Source organism: Sus scrofa, chromosome 14, assembly GCF_054392235.1.
Source record: "Sus scrofa isolate SSC_HxYL_T2T_F1_AM1 chromosome 14, Sscrofa_HxYL_maternal_Yorkshire_Landrace_v2.0, whole genome shotgun sequence".
In the NCBI taxonomy this organism is placed as follows: Eukaryota; Metazoa; Chordata; class Mammalia; order Artiodactyla; family Suidae; genus Sus; species Sus scrofa.
Window position 1 is genome coordinate 82357363 of NC_139396.1, and position 15880 is coordinate 82373242.

The following is a 15880-nucleotide window of genomic DNA, read 5'->3' on the forward strand; positions in this document are numbered from 1 at the left end:
GAGAAAGGAGCCTCAGCTTCTTCCGGAGAGGATGAAGAGCGCGAAAAGGCTTCCCCGCGCAGTGGGGCGCAGGCGCAGCGGCGCACGGCGCTGTCCTCGGCCTGGTCCGCAGTCGCTCCGGAGGCGTGACCGTGCTCGGCCGCCCGATTGGGGGCGCTGCGGACGGGCGCCGGAGGCGGGCGGGGACTCCCGGGGGTGGTCCGGGCTCGGCTCGCCTCCTTGGGGGCGGGGATGGGGCGGGCGCGCCCGTCCCGGGCGGCGAGCGGCGGCCGCGGCCGCTGGCTAGGCGGCGGTCTGAGGCGCGCGGGTCAGACGCGGCGCCATGCGCGGCCCCCCTGCCTGGCCGCTGCGGCTGCTCGTGAGGCGGGGCCCGGCCTCCCGCGTCCCCTGGGCCCGGCTGCCGCCGACGCGCCTGGGGTCAGCGCCACCTTGGGGCGTGGGGCCGGGGCTCCTGGCAGGTGGCGGGACCGCGCGAGGTCCACACGGCTGGGCTGGCGGCTGCCCGGGCGGGGGTGCCGGCGGCCCTGCGGGCGGAGCGGGCCTCTCGCGGCTCCTGGCGCTGTGGGCGCGGCCCCCGGGCCCCTCCAACTGGGGGGCGTCCGCCGGGCCCAGCGCCTCAAGACTTCTGCGCGCCGGGTTCCCGAGCGGCCCAGCCGTGGGCGCGCGTGCAGGGGGCGAGGCCAAGCGGCGGCCGGACTTGCGCGCGGCCGCGGCAACCCCCAGACACGACCCGCCGCTGCAGCCCGCTGCTGCCGGACGCTCGGAGGCCCAGAAGCTCCTGAGGCTGGCGCACCCAGAGCGCCGGAGGCTGGCAGGTAGGGCCGCCCCGCCTCCCGCCTCCGTCACCCCGCGGCCTCGCGGGGGCGAGGTGTTGGGGCCACGGGAGAGGGGGAACACTGCGGCGGAGGGACCCTGGGCCACTCGAAACGGTGCAGAGGGACGGGGTGGCCTTTCACCTGGGCATTTCTACTGGGACGTGTGGGGCAGAGCGTGCCTCGCAGTAGCGTTGTCAAGCCATTCCGGCCAGCTGGCCATCAGTTCACAGAACTGTCGGGTGTTTGTTTTCTTAGCTTGACACGGGTTATACAAGGGGATCGTATCTCAATATTCTAGTGTTTGGGTCTGTTCCGCTTTCACTTTGCCAGCATTCACAGAATGACCTGGGTCTTTCCCCCCCCCCCACCCGCTTTGTAAAATTAATCCTAGCACCAGATAAACCTGTTTTGTCATATGAACTTGCACTTAAGAAACAAACCAAGATGTTATTTACTTTAGGTAAGTTTGTTAAGTAGTCAACAATGTTTTTACTGTGTGAGGCAGAACAATCTGAGTCTTTCAGATTTGTCTCATAATTTTGCCTACTTTTCAGAAGAGTCAGCACTGGCCATGATCAGTGATCTGTAAACTCCAGGAGCTTTGAGAAACTAGGTCATAATCCTTTCAAAATGAATATTTTTAGAAAGAAAATCCAGATAAAAAGATTTTTCTATAGCTTCTCATTTTTAGCTATAAATGGAGAAATGTTTAAATGCAAGGGCCTTGTAAGAGCTAAAAGGCTTTGAGATTTCTCCACATCTTCATTTCTTTAATATTTATTGAGCTTCCTTGTGTGCTGAGCCCTTGGGTTACATAGAAACATCCTGGTGGGGCCTGCAGCTTAGTGGGGGAGACTCATTAATGAAAAGATCTTATGACTAGAGATAAACTGTAGCTGTAATGAGGGCTTGGAAAGAGAGCCTGTGCGTTTTTCAGATGCAACACTTGGAACAGGGAAGAATCCCACATTCTTTGCTAAAAATTCATTGCTTTAGAAAGGATAGTCCTAGAGAGTGATTCACGATTGAGGGCAGGTTGGTGCCATGGAGGAGGGCAGTTAGAATGGGAACATTTTACCTTTTACTATTATTAAAGTTTAGGAGGATTCTTGGTATCATTGACATATAAAGAGAATTATCTCATCACTCAGTTGTGTGCATATTTTGATGGGAATAGCATTTTTTTTCTTCTTTTAAAAGAAATATTTGAGACTAGGTGTTTTCACTGGACTGTGAGCTGCTTGAGAAAGGGACTGTGTCTGATTCATCTTTCTATGTCTAGTTTTTCGCACATGTGGGACACAGCAGGGCTCAGGGTACCTTAAAAGAAGGAATAAATGATGGTACGATAAGGCCCAGATTGAGACCTAAACTTAGAAACCCTGAGTACTTTGGGGAGTGTCCATCCTTCTTGTACATAATTAAAAGTGTAACAAGGAGTTCCCATTGTGGCTAAGCAGGTTAAGGACCCAACATTGTCTCTGTGAGGATGTGGGTTCAATCCCTGTGTGTAGGGTCACAGATGTGGCTTGGATCCAGTGTTGCTGTAGCTGTAGCATAGCATTACAGCTCTGATTTGACCCCTAGCCTGGGATCTTCCATATACCACAGAAAGTGTAAGGAAATCCAGTTTTGTTTCACTTCTGAAATTTTAGATGTCAAGAAGTTTCTTTTTGTTTCCGTTTTTTTTTTTTTTTTGGTGGGTTTTTTTTGTTTGTTTGTTTTTTGTTTTTTTTTTTTTGGCATGTGTAAAAAATGTGGCAGGGATCAAACCTGTGTTACAGCAGGGATCCAAGCCACAGCAGTGACAATGCTGGATCCTTAACCCACTGAGCCACCAGGGAACTCCCGGAGGTTTTTTAGGTTCAGACTTTGCTGGTGCTCTGCTATGTCGAGTAGCACAACTGTGCCTCTCCCATGGTCATCATCCCTGTATGCTCCTGCTCGTTCCTGTCCCATTCCAGCATGCCCTGCCAGGCTAATATGCTGAGAAGACAGCCTGGAACAAGGCAGGAGCTGTACCTCCTTTTACTTAAGAAGGGGAACTATTTAGATCTGCTGCATTGAATAGTTGTGAATATATAATTTGAGGAAAAAAGTGTAGGGTTGGTATACCAATTTCTTCCACCTTTTAAACAGATAAATGTGGAGTTCCTATTGTGGCTCAGAGAGAACAAACCCGACTAGTAACCGTAAGGATGTGTGTTTGATCCCTGGTCGCTCTCAGTGGGTTAAGGATCCAGCGTTGCTGTGGCTGTGGCATAGGCTGGCAGCTGCAGCTCTGATTTGATCCTTAGCCTGGGAACTTCCATATGCCACACCTGTGGCCCTAAAAAGCAAAACACAAAAAACAAAACAAAACAAAAAAAAAACGGATGAATACATATGGTATGTTATAAGGAAATCTGACAAAAACTCCTTATTAGGACATATGGTTTTATCAAAAGTCATTATAGATAATAAATTGCAGCCACTGCAGATGTTGGCTTTGGTAAGATAAGAAAGGGGGAGTCATTGTTAACTTGTAACTTATTGTCAGAGCAGCCTCAGATGTTGGCACATCTTTTTGAAATGCTAGAAATAAAGAGTGTATGTGTGTATTTTTAAATCAAGAGACCAAAATAGTTGGGTTGAAGGAATTGTAATGTTAATTTGTTGATTTTTAGAAAAATGAATACAAAAATCCTTTTTCAAGAATTGAGCTATACATTTGAATAACAGTATTTTCACCTGTGCTCAGCAATTTGCTGAGTATGCCACCTGAACTTTGTGACCGTAAACCTTTGATCTTAAGTGATTTGTATCAGAAACTTTAAGAACAAGCTCTCCCATTTGAAATGCTTATAGATATCTGCTGGGAATAGTTATTTCCATTTCTCTTCTAAAGGAGCCATAGTCCTCGAACCTCCCCTTTGCTGCTCCTCCCTGTGTCTCACTTTGTGTAGGAGTTTGCAGATATCTTCCAACAGCTGTGGCCTATGGAGTAGCTCTCCAGTCTTTTTTCACTGATAATTCTCCATCTTATCACCTTGGTCACAGGAGTCTTAAAGAATGGAGGAGCTCATTGAGGAGCCCCCGTGGACTGATGGGATAAGAGGTGATGGGTTGGAGCCATCTTGCTGCTCCGGGCAGATAGAAGCAGCTGCTGAGAGCTCTGACCGTCCCAGTGAATTAGAGGCAGGGATCTCGAGCATGAAGTTGGGAGTTAGGAGTAGCCGAGTTGTGGTGCTGTGAGATTAGAATGATGGCGGTCCTTGCCTTGCTCACTTCCCGGGCAGGTCCCTGGTCAAATGTGGAAGGTGTGCATTCAGCCCTCCACCCCTGTGTTCAGTTGGGGACTCTCACTTAAACACGGATAAGGGCTGGTGTGGTTTGAGATTAGGATGATTCTAGGAACCTGATGCCTGCCAGGAGCTTTTGCTGAGTTTGTGGTTGTATTTTATGAAGATAGACCAAAATGAATAGAGTGATAAAGCCAGTGGGTGCGGTATGCAAGGAGAGGGTGAGTCTTGTTTAGAATGGCTGTTTTCTGAAGCCCAAGTAGGGACAGGAGTTCTGACAGGGACAGTACTGATGGGACAATGAGACTTTGAAAATTGAGAGTGCTCCAACAAGCCAGAGATGTGTGTTTGCTACAGAAATATCATATTTTAGAGAAAACGTTAACATTTTGTAGCTGTGCTGTGAGATGTGCTAGTTGGAGTGATTCAAGAGTAAAATAGGCACCAAATATTGAAGGGACCTCAGTAGGAAAAAAGTGAATTTTCATTAGTTTTTTTTTTTAATGTTCATTGCATATTGATTAATGTTTTGGATATATTGGGTTAAATAAAATGTTACCAGGATTAATTTCACTGTTTCTTTTTACTCTTTTTAATGTGGCAACTAGGAGATTTTAAGTGACATGGGTGGCTCCTGTCCTGTGTCTGCTGGACAGGAGCTCTGAGTTGGTACTACCGCACAGATGCAAACTCTGCAATGCACTTGGCCACTCTGGCTTTGCCCAATCTTTATTCTACAGATTACTGTACAAGCCTTAGAAGTTTCCTTAACTCTGCTTCCTGTTGGTCTGTCAGCCCTCGTCACCTCCTGCCCTGTCCAGCTTAGATACCAGGCTCCTTACCCTCAGCCTCCAATCTGCCCACATTCTCACTCCTGTGTTCCCTGTAGACCCCTGAAAACCCAGCATGTCTAAAAACTGGTGCCTTTCTCCCTGTAGCTGCCTTTCTCCTCTATCATGTCCCTCAGAGTGGAGCTGCTCTGTGAACTCAAGAGACACAAGTCATCCATGACTCCTTGTGATGACAGCAGTAATACAGATAATAGCAGATACTTATTGTTTACTAGATACTGGGCACTGGGCCAGATGCTTTACATGTATGTATTTAATTTTTCCTCACAGCACTTTCATGAGGGGGGTTTCTTTTCATTGCTGTTTTACAGATGAAGAAACTGAGGCACAGAAAGTTTGAGTGCCTCACTCAAGGTCAGACAGCTAGATGGCAGAGCTATGGTACTGGCCCCATCAGTCTCAACTTTAGAACTGACCTTCTTTACATGTTCCCCAAATCTGGAAGTCATCAGGTCCTGTAGAGTCCAGTTCTTAAAAGTGTCTGCAATTCTTGCGTCCCTCATTATCTCCCCTGCCCCTCCCCAGTTTGCCCAGTTCCCCTCTTGTCTACAGCAGGAGATCATATTCTGTCATCCTGCCTCTGCTGTGACTTGAGCTGATCCTTTCCTTTAACTCTGTAGTCAGAGTGGTTCATTTAAAATACAAGTCTGACTGTCTCATCCCCATCCCAAACCCCCCAGCCTGAAGCCCTTTTGAGCCTGCCTTGCTCCTGAGTCTCCATTCTGCTTTAGAACCTAGAGCCTAGCACCTCTCCATTCTCTTCTCTTTCTCTCTTTTTTCTTTTTTTTTGTTTTTGTTTTTGTTTTTTAGGGCTGCACCCGTGGCATATGGAAGTTCCTAGGCTAGGGGTTGAATCGAAGCTGCAGCTCCCAGCCTATGCCACAGCCATAGCAACGCTTGATCCAAACCATGTCTGCAACCTACGCCACAGCTCACAGCAACACCAGATCCTTGACCCACTGAGCAAGGCCAGGGATCGTACCCACATCCTCCTGGATACTAGTCAGATTCGTTACTGCTGAGCCACAACAGGAAATCCTCTATTTACTTCTTAGTTCTTTATCCCCTGTATCAGAGGTCCCTGCTCCAGCTTTGTCCTGTGGGCTTTCTGCTCTGCTCCCTGATCTGCTCTAACCCCCAGGCAAGGCCCGGCCATTTTCTCTACTTGGAATGTGGGAAGATGAGGAAGACTGGTTTTATCTCAGAATGCAGTTCTGAGTTTATGGTCTGGGTGACCATGGGCAAGCTGCCTCACCTCTCTGTACTTGAGATTCCTCTCTGGGTTAAAAAAAAAAAGAAAGAAAGAAAATTGAGGATAAGCGTGTTGTTGGAAGAGACAGTGCATATCAAATGTTTCAGATAGTGGTGGGTGGTCAATGAGGTACCTTTAGTCTTTGAGTGACAGTGGAGACAGCTGTTCCCACCTCATACAGTGGTCAGAGGAATCATCAAAGATCTGTCCCATATCCAGCTGGTGGAAGACAGGCTTTACAGCCTCCCCCCTCCACCCAAACCTGTCCTTCCACGAGCTGTCTACCAACCACAGCTCTCCACCCACAGTCTGCATCTTAGATTTTCTATCCTCTTTCTTTTGAAGGAGATTTCTTCCATTCTTTGAGGGCCATGATTCAGTAGAATAAGGGTAACAGAAAAATACTTGAAGATATCTGTTGAGAGACAGAAACAGTTGTTGGTGTCCCATCAGGCAAGAGTGGGAGCAAGCAAAATGATTCACCATGGAGAAGAGGTGGAGAAACTGGTGTCCTTGGCTTGTCAGCTTTAGGGAGAAATTGGAAATGACCGTTGTGGTGCAGGTCTAAGTTTTTCATTAATATCAAAGACAGTGCTATATAGTAAAACCTTAATGAACAGGAATCCAGTTAACCAAAACCTGAAAAAATTTTTGTTTTACTTTTCTATACATTCAGCTTATAAGAAGAAAAGGTCAAGTGGCAATAAAATGAGCTGTTAATCTTTTTTGTTTGTTTGTTTTTGTCTTTTTAGGGCCACACCCATGGCATATGGATGTTCCCAGGCTAAGGGTCCAATCAGAGCTGCAGCTACAGCCACAGCACAGTCACAGCAATGCTAGATCCGAGCGCCACATCTTCAACCTATGCCACAACTTGTGGCAATGCTGGATCCTTAATCCACTGAGCAAGGCCACCGAACCCGAATCCTCATGGATACTAGTAGGGTTCTTAACCCAGTGAGCCATAGTGGGAGCTCTGTTTTTTGTTTTTGTTTTTGTTTTTTAACTAAAAAGAAAAAGAAGGAGATCCTGGGATGAATTTTGATTCGGCTAAATTCTTTCCTCTTGGTAATTGTTAACATTACTGTGTAAGAACTAGTGTGCATTCATGAAACACACATTCTTATTTTGGAATCATAACTTTGAATTTAAAAACCAGAGGTGGGAGGGAGAGATGGACTTTTCTATCACTTCACATACTTGACACTTTTGGAAGTATTTGCCAGAGCAAAACAACAGACTAGAGGAAGTAGATACTGATGAAAAATGAAACAGAGAGGCTTTTAGGATTGATCTCTGGCTCACCAGGACCCTGGTTTCTGGAGCATACCAGTTCACTGTGGCTGACCCCAAGCTCCATGCTTTTCCAGGCCTTTGGGCTTTCAGTCCCTTTGGCACTATCTTCAGGAACACAGCATTTTGAGAGACAACCTCAGGTCTTGGCCAAGTTCACATTATTCAGTTAAATCGTTATGATGGGGTTTCAAGCCAGGGCTTCTGGCTCTGTGTAAGGGGTCATTTCCACAGGGACTTCCTGGGCTGGCAGACCTAACATTTCTAGTTAGGCTTTGGCCGATACACTTTTATGCCTCCTTTGCCAAAGTTCTATTTATTTGTTCATTTATCCAACAAATATTTATTGAGCTTTTACTGTATGCCTGTCCCTGTAGGCAGTGGGGATTTAACAGTGAGCAAGACAGACAAAAATCTTTTGTCCTAATGGGGAGATAGAGTAAACAAATGAAATGTTTAGAGTGCCAGGAGGTGGGAGGTGCCAAGAGGAGAGTGTGGAGGGAGCAAGGGTCGTGTTGGGCATCTGTATCCTAAGCCGGGGGCAGAGCGGCCCAAGGAGGGGAGACTAGTGTGAAACATTCCTGACTTCATAGGCTCACATTTCTCCTGGAGCTCTGTTTACTAATTGAATAACCAGTTGGCACTGAATTTGTTCTTTACTCTTTTTATTAAGGTTATATAAACTAAATCCTTAACAGAAGTGTTAGCATTAGGCCAAGACACAACTAGAGAAGCAGCTGCTATTTGAGGGTTTGGGAGTACCTATCTCCAGGGTCTCAGTCCATGTTGTGTCCACCTAGGATTCTCGACATGGACTCTACTGATGGCTCTAGCTGGGGCCCTAACAAGACCAAACTAGGAGGTGCCACTCTTCAGAAGGAACTTCTATTACTTGTATCTTGTTACCTTCTTGGAGATATTCTGTACATATGTGAACTTGAAAACCAAAGCAAAAAACAAAGCAAACCTGCAAATGTTAACATTAGTGTCTTGGAATTCTTTTTTTGTTTTGTTTTGTTTTGTTTTGTTTTTTAAACTAACAGTGTATCTTGGGATTCCCATTGTGGCTCAGTAGAAATGAACCTGACTAGTATCCTTGAGAATCTGGGTTTGATCCCTGGCCTCGCTCAGTGGGTTAAGGATCCGGTGTTGCTGTGAGCTGTGGTATAGGTTGCAGATTTGGCCTAGATCCCATGTTGCTGTGGCTGTGGCGTAGGCCGGCAGCTGCAGCTCTGATTCGACTCCTAGCCTAGGAACTTCCATATGCTGCAGGTGCAGCCCTAAAAAGCAAAAAACAAAAAACTAAGTGTCTCTTGGTAGATTGCTTCATGTTGGTTCTTATAGAGTTGCCTCAGTCTTTTTAACAACTGCATAATATTTATAAAATAAAAACTCCATAATCCATTAATGAATGTTTAGGATATTTTGCATCTTTTGCTGGTATGAGCAATGCTGTAATGAACATCCTTGAGTGTACATTTTTTTCATACACATATGTTTAAATGCTTCTTTTCCCATGGTTTCAGCAGCACAATGTTTGCAAACTCTTCAGTCTTTGCCAGTCCAATAGATGAAAGTTGATCCATCTTTGTGATGTAAATTTGCATTCCTCTTATGAGTGCAGTTATCTGTGATATATTGTTGGTTTTTTTTTTTTTTTTTTTGTCTTTTTGCCATTTCTTGGGCCGCTCCCGAGGCATATGGAGGTCCCCAGGCTAGGGGTCGAATCGGAGCTATAGCCACTGGCCTACACCAGAGCCATAGCAACGCAGGATCCGAGCCGCGTCTGCAACCTACACCACAGCTCACGGCAACACCGGATCCTTAACCCACTGAGCAAGGGCAGGGATTGAACCTGCAACCTCATGGTTCCTAGTCGGATTCGTTAACCACTGTGCCATGACGGAAACTCCATGTGTTGTTCTTAATTGAATTTTCTCAATATTTTCTTTTCTGATAAAACTCTGTCCTATTCATCGTTTTTTCAGATGTTTGAAGAATTGTGTTCTACCTTCTAGTACTTTATTTTCCAAAGCAATAATATTAAGGAATGTATCACACATGTATGGATGCACATAACTGCTTTCCAAAGTTTAAAGTGTTTTGAAATATTATGCAATCAAGAGCTTTGCTGGAATAGGTTGATTTTCAATCTAAGATGTAGTTAGATCCCAAGAAATAACCATATGTAGCATAAGTGTGGAAAAAATACTGTCTGAGTTGAATCTCCAGATCGAGAGGCAGGGAGGGGGCGAGTTCTGAGTGATTCCTGGTGAAGAAGAGAGGAGTGGACCAAGGTAAAGCAACATTGTCTCATCTGGGTCCTAGGGTAGGGTCAGTCCCCTGCCAGAGTTTGGCCCAAGAGCCATCTTGGTCTTCCCTTCAGTGAGGGGTCCAGGAGCTAAAGGGCAAAGCTCCGACATCTGAGAGCACGGCTTACTATGAAAAGTTTGTTCTCGAAAAAAGCACAAGGGACTCAACACCCTTGAAACACCCTTGCTTGAAACACTGATGAACCGAGAGTTGCTTGTGTTTTCCAGCTGCAGTTGGGTTCCTAGCGGTGTCCAGCGTCGTCACCATGTCCGCCCCCTTCTTCCTGGGGAAGATAATCGATGTCATTTACACAAACCCGGCTGCAGACTACAGCTGCAGCCTGACCCGCCTCTGCCTGGCACTCAGTGGCGTGTTCTTCTGTGGTGCTGCTGCCAATGCCATTCGTGTCTACCTCATGCAGACTTCAGGTGAGACACCCTCCGCCTGGGTGTGGGGCATCCTAGAGAATGCTCAGGGGGTGTTCCCTGGCAGCCCAGGCCTTGGGCTTCTTATCCTCTAGCCCCTGGTCTCTTCCTCTCTTCCCGTGCCGCCTGGGGGACTGTGTTGGTCTGACGCAGTGCTGGGGCTGGGAACTGTGTTAAATCATATCTTCTTAGCTCTTCCTGTACATGCCTTAAAGGGAAAGAGCCTGTGTGTTTTCTGGGGGTTTGAGGTCTGGGCCTTCTTGAAGGAGCTGCAGAAGCTGCTCCTCTCCATGTGCTCCTCTCCCCTTCAGTAGGAGCTGGATGGTAGTTTTCAGTGTTTCTCTGAGGCCTGTAGTGACCACCACAATGGCCATAGAGTACAGGATATCTGATTCTAGGTTTAACTGATAAAACACTCTCTAGGTAATTAACCAGTTCTTACCATTCGAAAGTTCAATCCGGGAAATGATTGCCAAGGAGGAGCAAAATTAGCTTTTGAGAAGCTAATATAGTAAAACTTGTTTCTTTTTTTAAGGCCATATCTGCAGTATATGGAATTTCTCAGACTAGGGGTCAAATCAGAGCTACAGCTGCTGGCCTGTACCACAGCCGCGGCAACACAGGATCTGAGCCATTTCTGCGACCTACGTCACAGCTTACTGCAACGCTGGATCCTTAACCCAGTGAGCAAGGTGAGGGATCAAACCCCCGTCCTCATGGGTGCTAGTCGGGTTCGTTACCCCTGAGTCACAAGGGGAGCTCCCACTTGTGTGTAAATAATGCTGAGAAAAATCTCTTGGTCGTATTACGTTGATGAAGGTGTTCAGTCCTTAGGGAGTCACTAATAGAACTCAGGCAAGTGTGGGCACAAATACACCGGGCTTTGGCCCTCAGGAGAGGCTCTGACCTAGGCCCAGGCACCCATTAGTGGCCGTTCCCAAGCTGATGCCATTCCTGTCTGCTTTGCAGGTCAGCGCATCGTGAATAGGTTGAGAGCTTCACTCTTTTCCTCCATTCTGAGGCAGGAGGTTGCTTTCTTTGACAAGACTCGCACAGGAGAGTTGATCAACCGCCTCTCCTCGGACACTGCACTCCTGGGGCGCTCGGTGACTGAGAACCTCTCGGACGGGCTCAGGGCTGGGGCCCAGGCTTCCGTTGGCATTGGCATGATGGTATGTTGGCCCGGCTTCCATGGGTACCCTCTGGCCAGGGTTGGCCTGCACCGCCATGAGGTGTCCGTGAGCTCCAGGTGAGCTGTTCTCATCACTGTCACAGAGGCTGCAGGGACAGAGTTGCTGCTTCCCTGGTGGTCTTCTGCCCTATCACTTCTCTGGAGTGGATTCTTAGCCTGAGTTTTCTGAGAATGTGTGGTGGTGGAAGGGGCCCTTGGGTGCTGCGCAGTGGGTCATAGGAACGATGTCAGTTATATCCCACCAAAAGGCAGGAAGCTGCCACTGCTATCTTTTTTTTTGCCATGGTGTACATTGGCTTGATGTAGAATCTTAGATCCCCCGGACCAAGGATCAAGACTGGGCCACAGCAAGGAATGCGCCAAGTTCTAACCACTAGACCACCAGGGAACTCCCCTACCACTGCGGTCTTGACAAGACCCTCTCCTCCCCTCCTCTCATAAGGAGGAGTGAGGTCCCCTCCTGCGCACATGGGTAGGTCTGCACTGCTTTGAGGTGAGTGCTTTCCATTCCCACAGCCTTTGTTCCTTCCTGAGCTGCTGGCTTGAACATTGCCATGTCTGCCTGCCTTACTTCTTCACACCAGATTTCTCTTCAGACCTATGCTGCTGGCCAGTAGAAATGTGACACAGGCCACACGTGCAAATTATATTTTTCTAATAGCCACATTTTAAAAAGCAAAAAGAAAGGTGTAGTGAGATTAAGCTTGATAATATAGTTTACTTAATATAAACAAAATATTATGTTACATGTAATTAATGTGAAATTATTATTAATAAGAGATTTATTTTTTCATATTTAAAAATACAATGTGTGTTTTTTTTTTTTTTTTTTTTTCGCTTTTTAGGGTCGCACCTGTGGCATGGGGAGGTTCCCAGGCGAGGGGTCCAGTCAGAACTACAGCTGCTGGCCTACGCTACAGCCATAGCAACACCAGTTCTGAGCTGTGTCTGTGACCTACACCACAGCTCACAGCAACACCGGAGCCTTAACCCACTGAGTAAGGCCAGGAATAGAACCTGCAACCTCGTGGTTCCTAGTCAGATTCGTTTCTGCTGTGCCACGACGGGAACTCCTACAATGTGTATTTAATGCTTACTTATGGAACATCTAAATCTGTATGCTAAATTTTCATTGGAAATACTTTATCTAATTAGATTTCATAACATTTGCTGTTGGAAAAGTAGATTGACATACCACGTTTCCCAGACATACTTAAAAATTTACCAGTAACTGAATAGAAATGGAGTATCAATTTTTAAATTTAAATTTCAGTTAATTAAACTAAACAAAATTTAAAATGTAGCTCCCCAACAGGCTAACCTCATTTTAAGGCTGTATAGGCCTGTGAGGCTATCATCTTAGTGCACTTCTAGACCCTTAGAACGAGGACTGAAACCAGTCATTCTCACAGTGGAAGAGCTTGGGGTTTCTCCTGTGTTCCACACACACAGTGTTTAGTCTAGAACAGAAGGACGTGTTCCAGAGTGAGCTCATAAGGTCTGACTTACAGAACAGAACACTGCTCCCAGCCCAGAGAAGAGCTGAGCTCCGGAGAAGGCTCCTCCTGCACTAAAGCCCAGGCTCGGGAGGAGCTGGGAACCTCTTTGGGTAGCAGTGGAGGAGAGTTCCTGTTTAGGTCTGATGGCTAACCACCAGAGGGGCCTGTTGTAGACACCATGGGCTGCATAACAAAGTACCACAGCGGGTGCTCAGACAACAAAAGTTTATTTACCACCATCCTGGAGCCTAAAAGTCAGGATCAAGGTGCTGACAAAGTCAGTTCGTCCTGAGGCTCTTCTCTTGCTTATATGCAGCCACCCTCTTGCATGGCCTTTCCTCCATGCTTGTGCGGAAAGAGCTGGCTTTCTGGTGTCTCTTCTTGTAAGGACACCGATCTGATCAGATCAGGGCCCACCCTTACAACCTCACTTGACCGTATTACTTCTTTTGAGGCTCCATCTCCAAATCCAGCCACACTGGAGTACCTGAATTTGAGGGGAGAGTTGTACACAAATACTGATGACAGGGCCTTCTGAAGGGCCATCCGCTGGGACCTGGTCTTTAGCTCTGGAGGAATACAAGTGTTCTTTGTTTCTCACATGTCCCCTGGACCTGACTCAGAGCGAGCCTACTCCCAGGAACCTAATGATGCCTGTGCCATGCTGCCAGTTCAGTGGTGGATGTGGTGGGGTCTTCCTCCCACACATTAAGACGTGTGTCCCTGATATTCCAGCCCTCCTTTCTGGTGACAGCACCCTGCATTGTTCTTCAGGAGGTTGCTTCTAAGTGTGGAACCAGAGCACAGGGAGGGACTGGTTCTGAGACTGTCCACAGGGCCCAGGGGCACCGCTCGGTGTTCCTGCCCCTCCACAGAGGACACTCTGTGCAGGTGGTTTCTGAGCTGTGTGTGTTCAGGCTTGCTGATTGCCATACTGCCCCTGTGTGTGTCCTGGCGGCCACCGTCATCCCAGGGCTGCTGGACTGCTACTGGTCTGCTTGGAGCTCCGAGCTCATTGCTGCCTCGGGGCCTGGGTGCACTCACTCTTCCAAGACCACATTACGCTGAAGGCTCTCTTTTACCTGTTTCCTGTCTGACTCCCCCTCCTCTCTCCTCTTGGAGGAAACTCCACGCAGATCACTTATCTCCCAGGTGCCTAGAACAGTATTTGCTGCACACAGGCTTAAGTGGCCGTTGTTGGATGAATAAATAAATGAATGGTTATATTTCAGTCTGCGGCTTTTCCTCAGCATTTTAGGGGAGCCTTGTACTGATTATACTGTTTTATGTGCAAATAAGATTTAGCAGATTTTAATCATTAGTTGAAGAGATGCTAGTACCATTTAAAATATAATCACCTAATTGCAGTGGGGAAAACCCCACTGTGTTAGTTCCTCTTTGAGCAATTCCAGTTGTTGGGAAACTCTGCTTTTTGTTGTGTCCAGACTCATCTGACTGCGATTTCAGTCCTTTGAGCCACAAAAACAGTTCTAACTCTCTACTTGTTTGTTACACCCCCTGCTGAGTCTTCTTTCAGCTCTTTGTCATATGCTGCAGGGGTTTTGGTCTTGCTGCCATCTGAGTCAATTTCAGTGACACTTTGCTCTGGTTGCTCAAAGCCATTGATCCAGACTAGAAGATGGGATTTCTGGTGTGGTCTGGCCAGCGTGGAGCAGAACAGGCCTCCTTTGCCCCTGACCTGCCCCCCCTCCCCTGTGGAACAGCATGGTCTGATTTACACAGCACTGTGCCAGGAACAGGACAAAACTGGAGGGTCAATACCTCCATCGTCTCTTGAGCAGCTCCCTGCCACGTTACGCAGTGTGCACGCTGAATGTTCTCAGGGCTTTGTGAAGAGTGATGATGTCTGAAAAGTTCCTCCAAGACAGGATGGGCGATTTCGAGACAGCACATTTAAGCCTGCCTGTCAGTTTTAACACATACACACTCTTGCTTGCAGTAGGCAGTAAGGTATCTTGCCACTCTGTGTAACACAGTATCTTTTGGCTTTTATTTTTGGCAGTTTTTTGTCTCACCTAGTCTGGCCACTTTTGTTTTGAGTGTGGTGCCTCCAATATCCCTCCTTGCCGTGGTTTATGGACGATATCTACGGAAACTGACCAGAGTCACTCAGGATTCCCTGGCACAAGCCACTCAGGTAAAGGCCCCTCCCTACTTCACTAGAATGAACTCAAAGGCAAGGTAGTGGTAGGCAGGGCCTAAGGGATGTGCTTACACTATTCAAAAACATACTTATTTTTCCTTACTTTAGCCCCCAGATTCTAGAACCCTAAACTACTCTGCCTTCTAGACAAGATTAATACCCACGCCTCAGTGTAGATCCCACTTGACTGTCTGTTGTATGAACTTCTAACTGTAACTTCTTAAAGGACGAAAAAGCTAATCCTATTCTGAAAATAGTTTCTAAATGATCTCTGTCTTTTATTAGTTGATACAGGTGGCTTTGTAATGGTAGCCAATATTGTCTTTTTTTTTTTTTTTAGGGCCACAACTATGGCATATGGAAGTTCCCGAGCCAGGGATCAAACCTGCATCACGGCAGCAACCCAAGCCACAGCAGTGACAACACCAGATCCTTAACTCACCAAGCCACCAGGGAACTCCCAATATTGTCTTTTAAAAAAAACTGCTATAGTTTTATGTTAAAAAAAATGTATATGATGGAGTTCCTGTCGTGGCGCAGTGGAAACGAATCTGACTAGGAACCATGAGGTTGCAGGTTTGATCCCTGGCCTCGCTCAGTGGGTTAAGGATCTGGCATTGCTGTGAGCTGTGATGTAGCTTGCAGATGTGGCTCGGATTCTGTGTTGCTATGGCTGTGGCGTAGGCTGGCAGCTACAGCTCTGATTGGTCCCCTAGCCTGGGAACCTCCATATGCTGTAGGCACGGCCGTAAAAAGCAAAAAAAAAAAAAAGTATATTTATGGAACATGAGAATA

The 15880-nt window shown here is 47.1% G+C and overlaps 1 protein-coding gene across 2 annotated transcripts in view; it reads left to right on the forward strand.

The window, feature by feature from the left end:
* Positions 1 to 284: 284 nt before the first annotated feature.
* ABCB10 (ATP binding cassette subfamily B member 10) overlaps positions 285 to 15880 on the forward strand; it is a 36447-nt gene continuing 20851 nt past the window's right edge. Inside the window, exons 1-4 of one of the 2 annotated variants that reach the window (XM_084996930.1) lie at positions 285 to 815; positions 10033 to 10233; positions 11200 to 11479; positions 14945 to 15079. Coding sequence is in view for 1 of the 2 variants with exons in the window: in XM_021072390.2 (XP_020928049.2) it covers positions 323 to 815; positions 10033 to 10233; positions 11200 to 11402; positions 14945 to 15079 (1032 nt within the window). In the remaining variant the exon portion in view is untranslated. The remainder of the gene's footprint in view (positions 816 to 10032; positions 10234 to 11199; positions 11480 to 14944; positions 15080 to 15880) is intronic. The other variant, XM_021072390.2, reaches the window with a different exon arrangement.